The sequence below is a fragment of the Cannabis sativa genome, chromosome 3 (assembly GCF_029168945.1).
Source record: "Cannabis sativa cultivar Pink pepper isolate KNU-18-1 chromosome 3, ASM2916894v1, whole genome shotgun sequence".
Classification (NCBI taxonomy): domain Eukaryota; kingdom Viridiplantae; phylum Streptophyta; class Magnoliopsida; order Rosales; family Cannabaceae; genus Cannabis; species Cannabis sativa.
In genome coordinates, this window is record NC_083603.1 from 2,515,289 (window position 1) to 2,531,676 (window position 16,388).

Here is a 16,388-nt window from a genome sequence, read left to right on the forward strand (position 1 = left end):
AGGGGTTTGTTTCACAATTATTGACAAAATTAACCAATAATTTATATAAAAATTTAAGAGTAATATCTGCAAAACAAGTCAACTACCCAATAAAAATTAACCCTAAAATTACAGTAAAATTGAAATGAAAATAGAAGCTCTGAGTTCATGTTGTTCCTCTATTCAAGGAGGCTCGATGGTAAAGCAAATTGAAGTATAAAACAATTGATTCGCCTATTGTCATATCAAAACTGGAGAAGTGCAAGCAAGCAAGCAAGTACTTGCAGCCGAAACTTATAACTAAATTGCGAGGCGTCCACACATGCTCATTTCGAGAGCAAAACAGAAACAACTTCATCAGGGTCTTTTCTCCTCAATTGTCAAACGTATTTGATCGGAACACGATGGATAAGATCCCACACGATCAGGCTCATAATATCACTATCTTGTTGAATAAGCAAAGCAACTGCAGAACCACTCCCACCCCAAAACAAGTCACCAAACAAGGAGATGGCCCTTAAATATTCTTAGAGGAAAAATGATAAGTGAATAATTAATTATACACACCCGTCCCAAGAGTATCTTCTAGTCATCCAAGTAATAGTAGGACCCGGCATGCTTCTGCTCTCTATCCTTAGTTGAGTCCAGCTTGTTGATTCTTGGGCGGAAATTGGTTGGGTCGCGTCTAAATGTGATATCCAGATGCTACAAGAATCAAACATATAACTTTAGCAATAAGTTCGATCCTTCCCAAAAAGAGAGGAATCAAAGAAATAAAGTTGGAAAAGAAATCTTACAGATAAGAATAGATTCATCCCAGTCAACAATGATTGGGGAGCATTAGCAGTACAGTCAATCGAAGGATTCCCCTCGTACACAATGACTCTATCTGCCAGATAAGTTGCCATAATGAAATCATGCTCAACCACAAAAGCAGTTTTCTTCGCATGGAGGATAAACCTCTTTATGACCTTTGAAGCAACAATACGCTGCTCAGAATCAAGATAAGCACTGGGTTCATCGATTAGATAAATGTCAGCTGGCTGCATCAATCCAAGAAAAACTTGCATTAGATAATGTCAAAAGCATTATAAACCCTTCGAAACGATTCATGACTATTTTCCCATTAGTGTGCTAATGAGCACAAAAATAAACTTACTATACTTCAAGATGAAAAAGCATAAATGAAGAATGACACATATTAAAGCAACAAATGAAGGCTTCCAAGATCATTAACATGCCGAGGTTATGTTTCTACTCTCGCAGGTTTTAGATGTATACTTTATAGATGATTCCAAATGTGACAACATGCTCTTAATGGGTTTAAAATTCAAACTCTGAAAATTCTAAGGCATTAGTTTATCAAACAGAACACAAACTAATTCCTCAGGCTAGCCACACCATAATTAACTACAAGATACATTTTCTTCAAAGAATTGATGGATTTGGTTAGGGCTGCAGTCCTAAAATTGACCCTAAGCTACTTCACTGTACTTGTGAGATGAAATAGAGTGTGCAAAAATTATAAATTATAATACACCTAGCATCATGGTAATATAATGGAATTTCAACAATTACCTTTCCAAGGCATAGACAAAGTGCAACTCTCTGAAGCTCTCCTCCAGAAAGATTTACAACTTCTTGATCCATCAATTGTTCTATAAGAAGAGGTTTCATCACATCTGACATAAATTGGGGATGAGTGTACGAATCGCGTATCTTTTGATGTAGCAGGTGCCTGACAGTAGACTGAAACTTCGGACTGATTTTCTGGGGCTTGTAAGAAACATTAAACTCAGGTATCTCCACATCAGTATCTCCAATAACATCAGGCTTCAACAAACCAGCCTGCAGATTGAAACAGTGTATCACAATTTGAAATAATGAAACAGAAAATATTTATTTGAAAGCTTAAAAACATCTCCAATGAACACAAGCAAGCAATAAGAAAAAGAAAGAATACCAGCATACGAATAAATGTTGTCTTTCCTGTACCATTCTCTCCCAACATCACAACAATCTGAGAATCAGTAAATTCACCCTCCATTACATGAAGTCTGAAATTGCCCTGAGTTTTAGTCATGGTTGGGTATTTGTATCGTGCATATGTTTCAATTTCTTCAGCACTCTCCTGTGGAGTCTCAGCAACCTAGAAAAGGAAACGAAGTTTTCAATTTAAACTGATTCAGAAAAGTACACATCCACACAAGACACGGCTTATAAATCTATACCTTGAATGTAAGAGACTCATCTCGGAAACGAAGATTTTCTGTAGGCACAAATCCAGCCAAGAAAATGTTGATTCCTTCTCTGACTGAGAAGGGAAGAGTAACAACTCCATATGCACCCGGTTTCCCGTATAAACAGCAAATGAAGTCTGACAAGTAATCTAAGACGCTCAGGTCGTGCTCCACAACAATTACATAGCTGGAAAAAGAAAAAAAAAGAGTTTAAAGCATTGAAAAATACTTGGACTTCGAGAAATATTTTACAGCAAGAAAGAAATAAAACCTGTCGGCCCTGAGCAAGGATCGGATAACTTGAGCTGCTTTGAGTCTTTGTTTCACATCAAGATAACTGGAAGGTTCGTCGAACATATATATCTCGGCCCTTTGTATGGCAACAACAGCAATAGCAAATCTCTGAAGCTCTCCACCAGATAGATCTCCAACATTACGGTCTATAACCTGGTTTAGATCAAGATCTTTGCAGAGTTCGGCCTTCCTGTCTCTCTCATCTTTTTGATCAAGCACTTGACCTACGTTTCCTTGAACAGCTTTGGGAATGTGATCAACATACTGAGGCTTTATAATAGCCTACAAAGGTTGAAAGCAAACATGCACAGAAATCATGCTTTTAGAACCAAGAATTTGAAGTTAGCTAACATGACACCTTCAGGTTTTGGAGAAAAGAAAACCGAGATGATAATTCACTACTCGAGCATAAACAAACTACACATAAAGTTCAAAATACCTTCAAATTATCTTCCAGTATACGAGTAAAATAATTTTGCAGCTCAGAACCTCGAAAGTAGGTCAAGATTTCCTGCCAATCCGGAGGATTCTGGAACGAAGAACAAAATCCAACATACAGTTAGAAAGGAAAAAGCATATGCAAAACTAAGAGTTCATATAGTGATAGAAAATATTACAGTGAAACGCCCCAAATTCGGTTTGAGTTTTCCAGCCAAAACTTTAAGAGCAGTAGACTTGCCAATGCCATTAGTTCCAACCAAACCTAGAACTTGACCTGGCCTTGGAACTGGTAACCTGTAAATTAAACACAATGAGTATCATCAAGAATCTTAATGCACAGAAATTAATGAAGAAAAAAATGAAATTGATTTGCTAAAAGAAAAAACCTGTGGAGTTTAAATGTATTGGGGCCATAACGATGGGTTGTATCTTTGTCCAAATCCTTGGGCAAGTTAATAATCTGAATTGCTTCAAATGGGCATTTCTGAATTGAAACAAATAGCATATTATCACATCTCAAATCTTTAGAGAATAAAAAAAACGATAAGATAGAAAGAACAGTAAGTAAAATAGTATATACACAGACCTTAACACAGATACCACAACCAATGCAAAGCTCTTCAGATATGAAAGCAATTTTGGATGCGGTTGTAACCTCAATACACAATTTGCCTGCATACATATATTTATTGATTATTGATTACTGATTTTGGGCCATATTATCAAAATCATCATCGAACACACAAAGACACAATTCAATTGAAATAAATTAAATTACCAGTCTTGACGACGGGACAACTTTTCTTGCATTCCTGACGACACTTTTTGGGTTTGCATCTGTCCGAGCTTACTATAGCTATACGCGTCAACCGATCCGACATGGCTCTCTAATCACATAAACAAAAATTATATATATATATATATATATAAACCAGAATACAGATGAAGATGATGAGATTGGATTTGAGAAATGGTACCTGAATTAAATGGAGTGAGAGAGCGTGGGATCTGAGACGGTGGCAGTAGTAAGCAAGAGACGAAGCGTATGGGATTACAGAGAGAAACCACAGCAGAATCGAAAAAGGAGTAATTCAATCCAATCTAGGGTTTCTCTTCTCTTCTCTTCTCTTCTCTTCTCTGGTATTTTCTGGTTGGCACAGGGCCCAATGTCAAGATCACTTTTGGGCCTTTCTCTTATATATGGCCCAGCCCAATTACTAAAATACTATATAATTAAAATTAAAATATGTTTTATGTTGTGGGTTGTCTTAATTATGCTTCAAAATGTGATATCCTTGTTAATCAAGCTTGGATAATTACAAACTAATGTTTTCTTTTAGAGGAATCAACCATTTATTTTTTGTTTAATTTAAGTTTGAAGTGAATGTAGAGTTTCTTAACTTCTTTACTAAAGTTTAGTCGGTGTTATTGGGATAAATCACCACTCCCTCGTGAGAAGGATTTCACTATAGAGAACTCACAGTGGCAAAATGGGTCTCGCAATATTAGGTAAAATAGGGATTTTCTAGTATCAAAAAAGACCCCACAATATTTATTAAAACTGCGGTATCAATCAAAAAAATATGTGAACACACTAATCAACAGAAGTAACAGTCAAAGTATTCAAGTGTTATTAAAGCAAACTTTACATGTAGTATGATCTTTGTAATTAGTTCAAATTAGTATGTTTATTATTATTATTTGTAACTGTCTCATTATGATCATAGTTTTGTAACATTCGCCTACTACTTATAAGTAGGTGCTCCAGCACCATTCATTCAAGGAGGGCTGAGTTGATTTGGGTAATAAAATACAAAGTAAGAGATCTCTTTTAACAATAGACTAGCCAATGCGAGTCCTACTAAACCATTATATTTTTTGTCCTTTTTATATTATTTTCATACTTGCATATATATTTTATATTATATTATTTGAGTACACCCTATTTTAAGAGAGTACTCGTATATTTTGATGTTATTTAAACTCTTCCAATGATAATCGGAATGAGAGTAAAAAAAATTAGAATTTTAATTTAATGGATGATAAAATATATTGATGAATTATTTTAACATGTTTATGTTATGGATTGAAAATTAAGATTTGTAGTTTTTGTACTGAACAAAATAACATCTTCATTATTAACCTAAATTGATTGATATTACTTTTATGTTATTTAATGTTATTATCTGTTTAGTTTTCATACTTTTTATAGTTTTAATTTTAGCTGTAAAATTTGTCAAACTAACAATGTGAAATATTAAAATTTACAAAATAGTCTTATTTAATTTACTTTATGCACAATATAAATCTATGGTTGGACAGTGTAATTTACTATCGTTTTTGCGATGAAATCACTTCTTAGTGCTTCTTTGGGGATTAATAGTGCAATCTCGATACGCAATCTCAATATAAATTTATGGTTAGACAATGTAATTTACAGTCATTTTTGCGATGAAATCACTTCTTAGTGCTTCTTTGGATATGCATAAATTTGTGTTCTAACTTTCTCAAGCTTGATATTGCAATTGGCATTTGACTTTAAGTCCTTTGAATAGTAATAAACAAACTTCACACAATGACTCATAATTCCAAGTAATCTCTAGGAGTACTTGGTAATAACTCTTAGATGAAGCACTTTTTTATTTCTTTCGAACAAATTTGAACATGGGGGGTTTCTTTCTACGAGAATTTTTTCATATCCTCAATTATCATTTTCTTAAATCAAATTTATCTTCAATATATAAATTTGATAGCTCAGCTTGAGTTATAATTTAATTATAAATAAAGATGAGAGAAGATTTAGTATATATATATATTATTCATTAATACTTTCTCAACATCTTCTCTCAATAAATATTGGCTTGACTCAAATTTAAGAAAAATATAGCACGAGTCAAGTAGAATCACATGATTTTGGAACAATTTCAAGTAGTGTTCATTCATAAATAAAAAAATTGAAACAAAACAAGAAGTTGTGATCCTAAAATTAACAAGTCAGCAAGTAAAATAGTATGGTGTTGTGTTGTAATATGCAAACTGTCTCTCAACAACCAACCAAACTTGAAATAAACAGCACAGATAGAAGAAGACTAAATACATATCAAGCACTGCCAATGTGAATGTTATGTATTAGATTATTTCAGGGAAATCAGAATCAAAACATCAAAATATTCACTATATATTATCATATTTTCAGGCCTAGGCCTCAGGCACATCAGAATGGTTTACTTCCACTTCTTGAACTTTCCACCACCGAACATGCCGCCGTGCTTGCCATGCTTCCCGAATTTGCCATGTTTACCGTGCTTGAACTTTCCACCATGGTGCTTAAACTTGCCACCATGATGACCACCATGCATCATATGAGCACCCCCATATGGTTGTGGGAAGTGGCCGCCGTGTGAACCGTGGGAGCCGTGAGTAAGATGGTGAGCACCATAAGCGGCTGCTGCTGCGGCCGCACCACCAGCTAACATGGACCCCATGCCTCCATGCCCTGAACACAAAATGTAATTAGACCAACATGTAATAATATGATGATGCACATTAAATAGTGAGGGTGAATTGGTACATGGCCTAACCTCCAGAATGGTGACCACCAGATGAGCCTGGATAAGCAGCGGGTGGGTAACCACCGGGGGCGGGTGGGTAGCCGGCGGGAGGGTAGCCTGCTGGAGGGTAACCCTGGGGAGGGTAACCATGCTGAGGAGGGTATGCACCAGGGGCTGGAGGGTAACCCTGGGGAGGATATCCATGTCCTCCATGGCCATGGTGTCCACCTGCTACTTGCTGTCCCACCATGTGTCCAAGTTGACCAAGGAGCCCTTTGTCATGCTCCTCATGTTTATCTTTACCACCACCCATTTTTCTTCTTTCTTTCTTTCTTAACAAACTAAAGCTAATACTGTAAATGCAGATCAATGTTCATACATTAGTTGATGCAATTGATTCTCAATTCCAAACCCCTAAACTAGATCCAAAGAATATAAACGAAAAACTAGATCTTGTTGAATGAAAACTTAATATAAACAAATTCAATATTATTAGAAGAGATTATACATAGGAAAAGGTAAAGGAAAAGGCAAAGGCAACAGATCGATCAGGTACCGTTGTAAAATAAACAAAATCAGAAGATGATCATCAACCTAAGCAAAATTCAGAAAACTAATAAAACAAAAGAAAAAGGGGGCAAAGATTTTACCTTTAGAGGACGATGTAATTGGATATGGAAAAAGTCTTTGAGAGTCGAACCAGATAATATCTAATGAAGGAATAGAAAGAGAGAGAGAAGTATTTATATACAGAAAAGACAAAGAGAGATATTCATATTCCTTAGACGCGTTACTCATAACGCGTAAACGACGCGTTATATAAACGCATCATCATCTAATCTAATCTAATCTAATATATATAAATATCTATTCCCACTTTATATCAAAAAAGAAATATCTACTTTCTCATTAATTTATATAATATCATTTGTTTTTATTGGCACAATTACTATATAATCCTTTTTGTTTCTTCTAGTAAGTCATTTCCTATATATAAGTTATAACCATAAATATGAGACTATTTCCTAATATGAATTATCATTTTATAACATGTGATTCTCCACTTTGTCCGGCAGCAACCTTAAGAATCTTCTAATTAATTACTACTTATTATTAGACCTCCAAACTTGACGATGGCTTTCATTTTCTTATTACCAAGATGAAGGGAAAAGAAGAAAACTCTACCAGCCTTCATTATTATTATTAATAGTCATAATTATAAAAGGACTAACAAGAAAAATAAATAATACATTATCCTACATAATACAAATAAAGGCATCAGCACACCGGTAGTAGTACATACTAATAGACCTCTTTATACATTCACTTAGATACACCAAAATGCAATGCTTCTTTCTTAGTTCTCTCTATCTGCATTGTTTTAACATACCATACCATAACATCACTCTTTTTTCTTCTAAACCACTTAGCAAAACCTCAGTGCAGCTTCTAGTTCTTTCTCATCTGCACAGTGATATCCCAGCGAGTAAGCCCGCGCTGCAATTTCAATAAACACGGTCTTTATAAGACGAAGAAGTAATAGAATAAAGCATAGTAACTTGTTGGATTTTAAAGAGATTATTACCAAATCGGCCGGACCCCATAAAAGGTTCTGCCTCATCATTGACACCGCCTTGTTGCTGTTCCTGTAGGTTTGTTGATGAAAGAGTAAGCAGAGAGGCATAAGCAACCATTAATAACCAAAACAAACACAACGACCCTAGCAGCTAGCTAATTATATGACAAAGTAATCAATCGAATGCACAAAGTAGCTCAATTTTAAATTTTGATATTACATTCTCATTACTAGTTTTTCAAGGGGAGGACAATATAATGAATGGGGTATCAAATTTAAACAACTGTAAGCAAGAGAGATTCACTCACAATGTCTGGTTCCATCTCAGCTGGTGACAATAACCTATCAAAACAGTGCCCGGATATAGTACAAACCCATAGCTCATTGCTAGGATCCATAACAGCTTCTCTACACGTATCATCGCATACTGGAAAGGAAATGCAGTACAATTATAAACAATAGGAAAAACAAACACCAGAGATAACACAAAAACATGTATACAACTTTATAATGCCGCTCTACCATGAATATGTCCAGTCTTCTCGCAAAGAAAGACATCTCCAATTTGATGGAAAGAACAAGTTTCACCAGAACAAGCATGGTCCGCGGTCACAGCATCAGTCAAACCTTTACTGTTTTTCCATATAGAAACTTGATCAGCTACTGTCCTGTCAAGGATTAGGCGGTCATCGATCACCTACACAGGCATAAAATAGACAAGGTTAGGCTGTGGAGTTCTAATTGAATAATATAGAAGCACAAGGCAAAGTGAAGCAACCTGTGAAAGCAGAGGTGCTTGGCTTCTCTTGGCTGCTTGCATTTGAATGTAATACTCTTTAAACTCAACCGGGCAATTCCTAACTAGTTCTGTCATGTCTTCTTCATCGCGCTGCAAATGAAGAGAATTATTAGACAAACTCTTAGTATTTGAACTTGGTTGAGAATTGTACTGAAACTATAACTATTCCTACGCTAGTGATTAAGAGTAAGAGAGTGTTCTAATTTAAAGAATTATTTACTCAGTTGATTTAGTGATTAACAACAATAACATGATCTAATTGAAATCACATATATTGATTACAAACAAAAGAACCTGAATATAAAGCTTTTTCCAAGGACATTCACGTAGTTTCTTGGAAGGGGCCATAAGACCCCAGCGCAATGAATACCTACAGAGGAAACAAAATCAAATACACAAATAATGAAATGAAATAGAGAAGAAATCATCGGAAGAAGAAACTGACAAGCGACGCCATAAGTACTCATCGGAAGCTGCAATAGTAAGAAATCTACAGACAAGTGCGCAGGCAAAAAGATCCTCAGAAGAAAGGAATTTGAGGATGTGAGGGAAAAGTTCCGGAGGGATTTTACTCAAAATTCCAGATTCAATCCGAGCCGCAGGATGAGCCCTAGGCCGAGGCCGAGGCCGAGGCTGAGGCTGAGGAGGCGGAGATTCCTCACGCCTTCTCTTGGGGCTGGGCTCATCTTCCTGCAAGAAAACCCCAACCCTAATCACAATCAAAACTAAAAACAAAAACAATTTGGATCGATATGTATATAATAAAGTAATTATACCTGATCGGAAACCTGTGAGAGGACCTCCGATTCGAGGAAGTAGGCCAAATTCTCTTCGTCCTCGTCCAACACCGCCATCGTCGTCGTCGTCGTTATCGTTCCTTGGCTTTCTCAATCCCATACGCCAAAAGCCTATCTCCCTCTCTCTCACTCCCTCCCGCTCTGTCCCATTTTTCGCGGGTCGGGTTTTTGGGCTTAAAACTAATGGGCCTCATCCCTAGCCCAAACTAAATATATTTCAACTAGCTATTTTTAATTTTTAATTTATGTTTTTGACAACGAAAAAGAAAGAGTAAGATATATGGGAATTTCCACTCTATTCATATTAGTTAGTTTATAGTATTTGGATAGGACACAATATGAAAATTTAATAATAATGATAAATATTTATTAATTATATATAAATTAAAACAATAAAACTTAAATTTACTTTTTTTTAAGAAAATAATCTCAGGGACTCCATCAAAGAGAAGTCAGAGAGATTGAGAGGTAGAAGATATCATTAATAATTAACCTTAGTTAGGATAATAATGTTGTTGATGTACTAGCAACAGTTATTAAAACAAATTTAACAAGAGAATTAACTGCTACATTTACAAAGACAAAAGGTAAAACTTGCAACTAATTAACAACTATACATTTCGTATATGGGAATCATCACTTCACTTCTTTGATAATAAAAACTATTATTTGATACTTTTACTCAATTGTATCACCAAAAATTGCTACTACATTGAAGAGCCTTGTTCATAGCTCAATCTTGATTACAATGGTGTAAGAAGTCCGAATTTCAGAGTTTAAACTTGTGAAATGAATACAAGATATGACTCTAAAATATCTCTAACTAACTGTTACTTACTCTAACAAATGGAAATGGTATATAGTTTTGTTGATTGTTTTCTAAGCTAATAATGTAAAGTATAATATTATGTTGTGTAACTCAGCCCCAAGTACTGTCCTGTTGACTGAGAACCCCTTAGACAATAATCAGTTATATATTCAGCTCCTAGTCTAAGTCGAGTGAGAATCTAAGTAAAAAAAATTGAGAGATAAGGAGGGTTGTACAGAGTATATGTAAGGAATTTGTACTTGAAATCTCTTAGCTTCAGCATTATAATTATTCTTCTTCATCTGGTTTGTGCTTTAATTATTCAATTCTGTTACATTTATTTTTTACTTTCATATTAGTTCTTTAATTATTCTTTTATGTTGGATCTTGAATGTTCTGATTTTATCTGGTTCGATTCGAGTGATAATATAATCACAACATATTATAACTTGTTGGTTTTAGTTTAGTTCAGTCTTTTGATATGCTTGTGTGAACTTCTTAAGTTGCATATAATTGATTGTGTAGGAAATAATGCAATAAATTCAGAATATATACAATTATAATGATGATGATGATGAATTGATGATATATATGATGTGATATTGGATTTTAGTGATATAGATGTCTCTGAGTCCTACCAGTACCGTACCACTCTGCTACCACACCATCATCTCTCTCTCTCCTTTATATAATATTGGAACCACATCAGATCACTAAGATCATAGACACACTACTATATAATATATGTATATATATACACACACATAATATCACCCTTTTTTTTGGTACTACTAGTAGTAGTACTACTACTACAAACTTTAAAAGTAAACATAATAAAAATGTGGGCATCAGGTGCTGTGTGATATAATATTTGATTGAGGTTTGTTTGTTTTGCTTTTACAAAAGAAAGAAAGAAAGAAATTAAAACAAGAAAAAGTGGTCTCTAATCTATATATTCTGTTTTAGTTGAGGCTGCAGGCATGCACTTTAGTTGTATTTGTAGTACCTAATTAATTAGTACTATACTTTACTATTTATTACTACTGTTATTGGACATATCTCATTTCATGTTTTGTGGCTCCCAATCTCCCACAAACATTCCCCCACTACTCATTCATACACTACAAAATATACATAACCATTAATATTATTCTTTATTATTATTTAATCCAATTCACATCTCCACATAAATGCTAAGGAACCTTATGGTTCCAACACTGTGTCCTTATTTGTGCAAATTAATATTAGATTTTATATAATTTAATAAATAATATAAAAAATCGCTAACTTACCATATTAAAATGGTGATAGACTATGGTGCCTCTTACATATAAATATGGTTCTCTTTCATTGTTTTTCGTTTATAATTTCCTTTTTCTCAGATCAAAATACAGAGTCTTAACTCAACTTTTAACATTATTATCACATGCAAACCGCATATTCTGATCTAATCTACTCTCATCCATCTATTATATTTATATTTTTCTTTTATAATAATTAAGAGTATATATTTTATCACATGTATGTCACTAATTAAAGTTAAAATCAGAGAAATTAAAGAGACCTATTCAAGTAGAAAGTTATATAAAGAGTACGTAAAGTATAATGTAATAGTAATAGTCCAATTTAATAATAATAATAATATTAAAGCCTCAAAAATTAATTAACTATAATAACTGACCTAAAATATTAATTCGCGTTTATAACATTATAATTATGATCATCACATCCTCATCCTCATCCTCATTATCATTATCACATTATTACTAATAATAATAATAATTTGTTTGACAAAACTCAATTAATGGAGTTGGAGACTATCACCAACACCACCACTATCACCATCACCATCACCATCACCATCACCATCACCATCGATCACCACCATCAGCAACAAGCAGAATGAGATTATAATGGGCTATTTTTACCTCAAACGCACTCGTTGTAAGGCCAAATAAGCAAGAAACCTATAACCAACCAACATGAGAGCCAAAACCAACACATCCATCCACAAATTGGCGAGTCCCATAGATTTAATAGCAGGAAACTCTTCCACCGGACACCAAACCCCTTTAGAACACTCATACATTTCGCCTTCCTTATACTGAACCCCCAACAAAAGCTTGTAACAATAATAGCTGTAGCTCAAATACTTGAGCCACACTATGAAAGCCGGGATTTGTTGCACGTAGTAACCACCAGCTATGAGGAACACAAGTGTTGTGACCGAAGCTAAGGTTGTTGCTTGTTTTATGTCCATTAGAATTGCTCCTATTGCCAACCCCAGACTCTGAGAAACAAGGACGTTGTAGAGTACTACAAGTAGGGATAGTATAAATGTAAAGGGGTCGGGTTTGAGTCCTCCCATCCAGTAAATTATGAAAACAAAGGCTGTTGGTAGAGCCAATTCAAGTGGGAGATCTCCCACTGTTTTGGCTAAAAAGTACGATGAGAGACGATACATTCCTGATGATCTTTCTTTTATTAACATTGTTCTCTCTTGTGGGAATGTGAACACTGCATTGTATAATGGGTAAAAACCCCAAAATACAGAGAAGAAGAATAGCAAAGCAATCTGCACATACATTTAAAAAATATATCAATTAGTCTTTAGCTTTATTTTATATGGACTATGGTTATAAATCTAAGTTGATTTCTTACTCTGTCTTCGATGTGGGACATTGGAGTGCGCCACCAGAGGAGTCCACCAAGAATAGCAACACTTATAACTTGGAAAATCCTTAGCTTGTTAAAAGTCTCATGTCTTCTTTCTTTTAAACCTCTTTGAAGTAAAACCTTGAATTGATGCCACCAGCTTGTGTACCATTGATCTCTATTAGCTGCCATTTTCTTCTTCTTGTTATTGTATTCACTTCCATTATTATTGTTATTATGATTATGATCTTTTGTGTTATCAGAAGTAGTTATAATAAGTTGAGCCTTTAAATTAGGCGATATGTTATTATCATATGCTGAAATCAAAGCTTCCTTCACTTTCTTCTTCTCTTGTTCCATATTCTCACTATGTTCAGTTGCATGTTTAGAATCCGGGGCTATTCCTGCACAAAATCAAATTAAATTAGTTAACAACAATTTTCAAAAATACTATTTTTTATGTTTTATTTACAATATTACAACCTAAAATTTTTATTTACAAAAATACATTTTTAAAGCTATAAAATTACAAATATAGAAAACAATTACAAAAATGTTGAAATGGTAAAAATGAAAGAGTGAGTGAGTGGATTAAGTAAGTACCGTTGGCTAGATCTAACAAGAGGTCAGCAGGGTTGAGAGTGATGGAAGTAGAGAAACCAATGGTTGAGAAATAATGAAGAGCAGTGTTTGCAGGTCCATTGTAGATAGGTGAACCCTCAGATAAAAGAATGACTTTGTCAAACATATGGTAAAGTCTACTAGATGGCTGGTGAATGGTGGTGACCACAGTGCGGCCCCCACTAGCCAGCCTTTTCAAAGTGGTTAGAATCCATTGAGCCGTGGTGGAGTCCAAACCCGAAGTGGGCTCATCCAAAAGCAACAAACTTGGATTAATCAACATTTCTTGTCCTATACTAACCCTTTTCTTTTCACCACCTGAAATACCTCTCAAAAGTGGTCCACCAATCATGCTATTCCGGCACCGGTTCAAACCCAGTTCAGAAATCACACGATCAACATGTTGGGATTTTTCTTGGGTTGATAAACTCATGGGAAGTCTAAGCAGAGCTGTGAAAAGCAGAGTCTCTGTTACTGTTAAGTGAGGGTACAACACATCATCTTGTGCTACAAAACCTGTTCTTCTTTTGATTGAGCCTGAGAATGGTTGTGAATTGTATGTGATTTTTCCTGATAATGTCTTCCCCGAAAGACGGCCGCCGAGTGCCGTTAAAAGGGTTGTTTTTCCACTCCCTGATGGACCCAACATGGCTAGTATCTCACCTGGACATACCATCCCTGTTATCCCATTAAGAATGCTTTTCTCTATGTGTTTCTTACCACCATCTCTGTTCTCTAACTTTACTTTGTACACAACCTCTTCAAACTGCATACACACACAAACATACAATTTCAGTTTCATTTCTCCTTAACTTAATTCATCCACATCTAATTCATGAGTTTGATAACTTAACTGCATGCACATCTAATTTATCAACATCTTAATTATTGACTGTATGATAAACACAAAAAAGGAATACCTCATAAACAATTTGAGTTTCATTTTTCTTTAAGCCTAAATGCATGCAAATCTAATTTATGAACAACTTGATTGATTGGCTGTATGACAAACACGAACTAGGAATAATGCTTCAAGAACCATTTGAGTTTGATTTTTCTTTAAACCAATTCACCATCTAACTTTAATAGCATACATATCTAATTCATAAACAATCTAATTGACTGTACGACGAACATAAACTAGAAATTAATACCTCAGAATTACATGAATTAATAAAGAAAAAGCAAAAAATATACATACCTTTAAAGTGATTGGGTACAAACAAGAAAGCTGGTGTAGAGATTGTGATGAAGAAGTAGAAGTAAGTTGAAGATCAGTTGTAGGTGTAGTACTAGTAAGAGTAGAGTCCGACATTTTTGGAGTTTATAAATTTATATATGTGTATAGATATAAATAGTAAGATTGATAAGAAATGAATGTGTGTTAATTGTTAAGTAGTACTACTTAATTGGCATTCTCAATTACCAATATAAGGAGAAGAAAATAGATGTATATATATAGAAGAGAAGAGAAGAGAATATCAATAATAGTAAGAAGAAGAGATCATGTGAAGTAGTCTTCCATTCCCAACCCACTATGGTGGGACTCAGACCCCACTTAATTACCTTTTATTTTTTTTATTAATCTTTGATTTAATTAATTAATTAATTAATTAAATGTATTTATAATATTATTCTAATAATTAGCTCTTAGTCTTACTACTACTTTCCCTTTTATATATTCTTTCTTCTTTATATATGTTTATTGACTCATTATATCATTCACTTTCCTTATTAATTCTAGTACAAAGAAAAACACTTAATTATTAATTCATCATATTTATATACAATTAACAATACTAAGGTCAATGAAACTTTGGGATATTTTGTATTAATATTCCTAAATATTATTAGTATTAATTAATTTACGCTACTAATAATGAATCATTTTCATCCTATATATATAATTAATTAAATATTATAAATAGGATATACTGTGATATGTAGTGGAAGATTAGGGTGTTTCCCACCATATAAATAACTAATTAATTCCAATTCTATACACTGTACTATATTATTATTAGTAGTAATTATTAATGGTCATCCGTAGAATAATTACTAGGGATAATAATAATCATTCTCTGGCTGGTGAACCAAAAATAATCATTGATGAAACCAAGTTAAAAAAAAATAAAAAAAAATAAAAAAATTGAAAGATAAGACATATATATTGGTTACATTTCACTATATAACTATTAATTCAGTGTGTTTTCTAGGATAGTGACATCTATACATAATATATAAACGTGTATATATGTATATGCGTGTCTTCATCTAATAAGCTCTAAGTTTCATCATTTTGTTGTATATTGTGAATAATTAAGTTAATTAAAAAAAATATATATATAAATATTGAGAAGACAATACATTGTACATAAATATAAATTATCTAAACACAAAGTATATTCTCATATATTGATAATCTTCTTTTGCACGTGTGCATATGTACAAATTCACCAAAATGTTTCAAATCTATATTCCATTTCGATTCATCACCGGACAAACAAATTAATTAACCTATAAATATATATAATATATTCATTAATTATATTATTCCTTCCCCATTAATCCAAATCATGTACCCATAATTATTAATACTATATATATATGAGCTTCGTATTCTTTTA

At 33.8% G+C, this 16,388-nt stretch overlaps 4 protein-coding genes across 6 annotated transcripts; all 4 read right to left on the minus strand.

The window, feature by feature from the left end:
* Window positions 1-20: 20 nt before the first annotated feature.
* LOC115709152 (ABC transporter E family member 2) lies at window positions 21-4,120 on the minus strand. Of its 2 annotated transcripts, XM_030637186.2 has the most exons (13): window positions 3,932-4,120; window positions 3,733-3,841; window positions 3,541-3,626; window positions 3,341-3,438; window positions 3,131-3,248; window positions 2,953-3,042; window positions 2,491-2,795; window positions 2,211-2,406; window positions 1,943-2,128; window positions 1,558-1,827; window positions 777-1,022; window positions 547-684; window positions 21-445 (listed from the first exon to the last, which is right to left on the minus strand). In XM_030637186.2, the coding sequence occupies exons 2-12, from the start codon at window positions 3,833-3,835 to the stop codon at window positions 565-567; spliced, it is 1,818 nt and encodes a 605-aa protein (XP_030493046.1). In that variant the 5' UTR covers window positions 3,836-3,841; window positions 3,932-4,120; the 3' UTR covers window positions 21-445; window positions 547-564. The 2 variants fall into 2 exon arrangements, with proteins under 2 accessions (XP_030493046.1, XP_030493045.1); XM_030637185.2 differs by having other exon boundaries at window positions 21-684.
* Window positions 4,121-5,865: 1,745 nt separating this feature from the next.
* LOC133036314 (glycine-rich protein A3-like) lies at window positions 5,866-7,356 on the minus strand. Its single transcript, XM_061112913.1, has 3 exons — window positions 7,156-7,356; window positions 6,536-6,858; window positions 5,866-6,450 (listed from the first exon to the last, which is right to left on the minus strand). The coding sequence occupies exons 2-3, from the start codon at window positions 6,816-6,818 to the stop codon at window positions 6,179-6,181; spliced, it is 555 nt and encodes a 184-aa protein (XP_060968896.1). The 5' UTR covers window positions 6,819-6,858; window positions 7,156-7,356; the 3' UTR covers window positions 5,866-6,178.
* A 309-nt stretch (window positions 7,357-7,665) lies between these two features.
* LOC133036313 (F-box protein SKIP31) lies at window positions 7,666-9,875 on the minus strand. 2 transcript variants are annotated; one of them, XM_061112912.1, is made up of 8 exons: window positions 9,657-9,875; window positions 9,326-9,570; window positions 9,175-9,250; window positions 8,860-8,970; window positions 8,604-8,778; window positions 8,390-8,508; window positions 8,091-8,151; window positions 7,666-8,002 (listed from the first exon to the last, which is right to left on the minus strand). In XM_061112912.1, exons 1-8 carry the CDS (start codon window positions 9,732-9,734, stop codon window positions 7,932-7,934), a joined length of 936 nt encoding a protein of 311 aa, XP_060968895.1. In that variant the 5' UTR covers window positions 9,735-9,875; the 3' UTR covers window positions 7,666-7,931. The 2 variants fall into 2 exon arrangements, with proteins under 2 accessions (XP_060968895.1, XP_060968894.1); XM_061112911.1 differs by having other exon boundaries at window positions 7,666-8,151; window positions 9,657-9,850.
* Window positions 9,876-12,147: 2,272 nt separating this feature from the next.
* LOC133036312 (ABC transporter G family member 14) lies at window positions 12,148-15,298 on the minus strand. The gene is made up of 4 exons (XM_061112909.1): window positions 14,963-15,298; window positions 13,744-14,527; window positions 13,147-13,544; window positions 12,148-13,060 (listed from the first exon to the last, which is right to left on the minus strand). Exons 1-4 carry the CDS (start codon window positions 15,074-15,076, stop codon window positions 12,410-12,412), a joined length of 1,947 nt encoding a protein of 648 aa, XP_060968892.1. The 5' UTR covers window positions 15,077-15,298; the 3' UTR covers window positions 12,148-12,409.
* Between the last annotated feature and the right edge of the window lie 1,090 nt (window positions 15,299-16,388).

Bases quoted from the DNA above. Each gene is read 5' to 3' on its own strand.
- LOC133036314 (XM_061112913.1), bottom strand. From the start codon at position 6,818: ATGGGTGGTGGTAAAGATAAACATGAGGAGCATGACAAAGGGCTCCTT. The intron at 6,451-6,535 runs GTTAGGCCATGT...TTTTGTGTTCAG, and splicing joins TGGTGGTCACCATTCTGGAG to GGCATGGAGGCATGGGGTCC.
- LOC133036313 (XM_061112911.1), bottom strand. From the start codon at position 9,734: ATGGCGGTGTTGGACGAGGACGAAGAGAATTTGGCCTACTTCCTCGAA. The intron at 9,251-9,325 runs GTCAGTTTCTTC...TTTCCTCTGTAG, and splicing joins GAGTACTTATGGCGTCGCTT to GTATTCATTGCGCTGGGGTC. The intron at 8,509-8,603 runs GTAGAGCGGCAT...TTTCCTTTCCAG, and splicing joins GAAGACTGGACATATTCATG to TATGCGATGATACGTGTAGA.
- LOC115709152 (XM_030637186.2), bottom strand. From the start codon at position 3,835: ATGTCGGATCGGTTGACGCGTATAGCTATAGTAAGCTCGGACAGATGC. The intron at 1,828-1,942 runs GTATTCTTTCTT...TTCAATCTGCAG, and splicing joins CAACATTTATTCGTATGCTG to GCTGGTTTGTTGAAGCCTGA. The intron at 685-776 runs GTAAGATTTCTT...TGATTCTTGTAG, and splicing joins GGATGAATCTATTCTTATCT to CATCTGGATATCACATTTAG.
- LOC133036312 (XM_061112909.1), bottom strand. From the start codon at position 15,076: ATGTCGGACTCTACTCTTACTAGTACTACACCTACAACTGATCTTCAA. The intron at 14,528-14,962 runs GTATGTATATTT...GTGTGTATGCAG, and splicing joins TGTACCCAATCACTTTAAAG to TTTGAAGAGGTTGTGTACAA. The intron at 13,545-13,743 runs GTACTTACTTAA...GATTTTGTGCAG, and splicing joins CTTGTTAGATCTAGCCAACG to GAATAGCCCCGGATTCTAAA.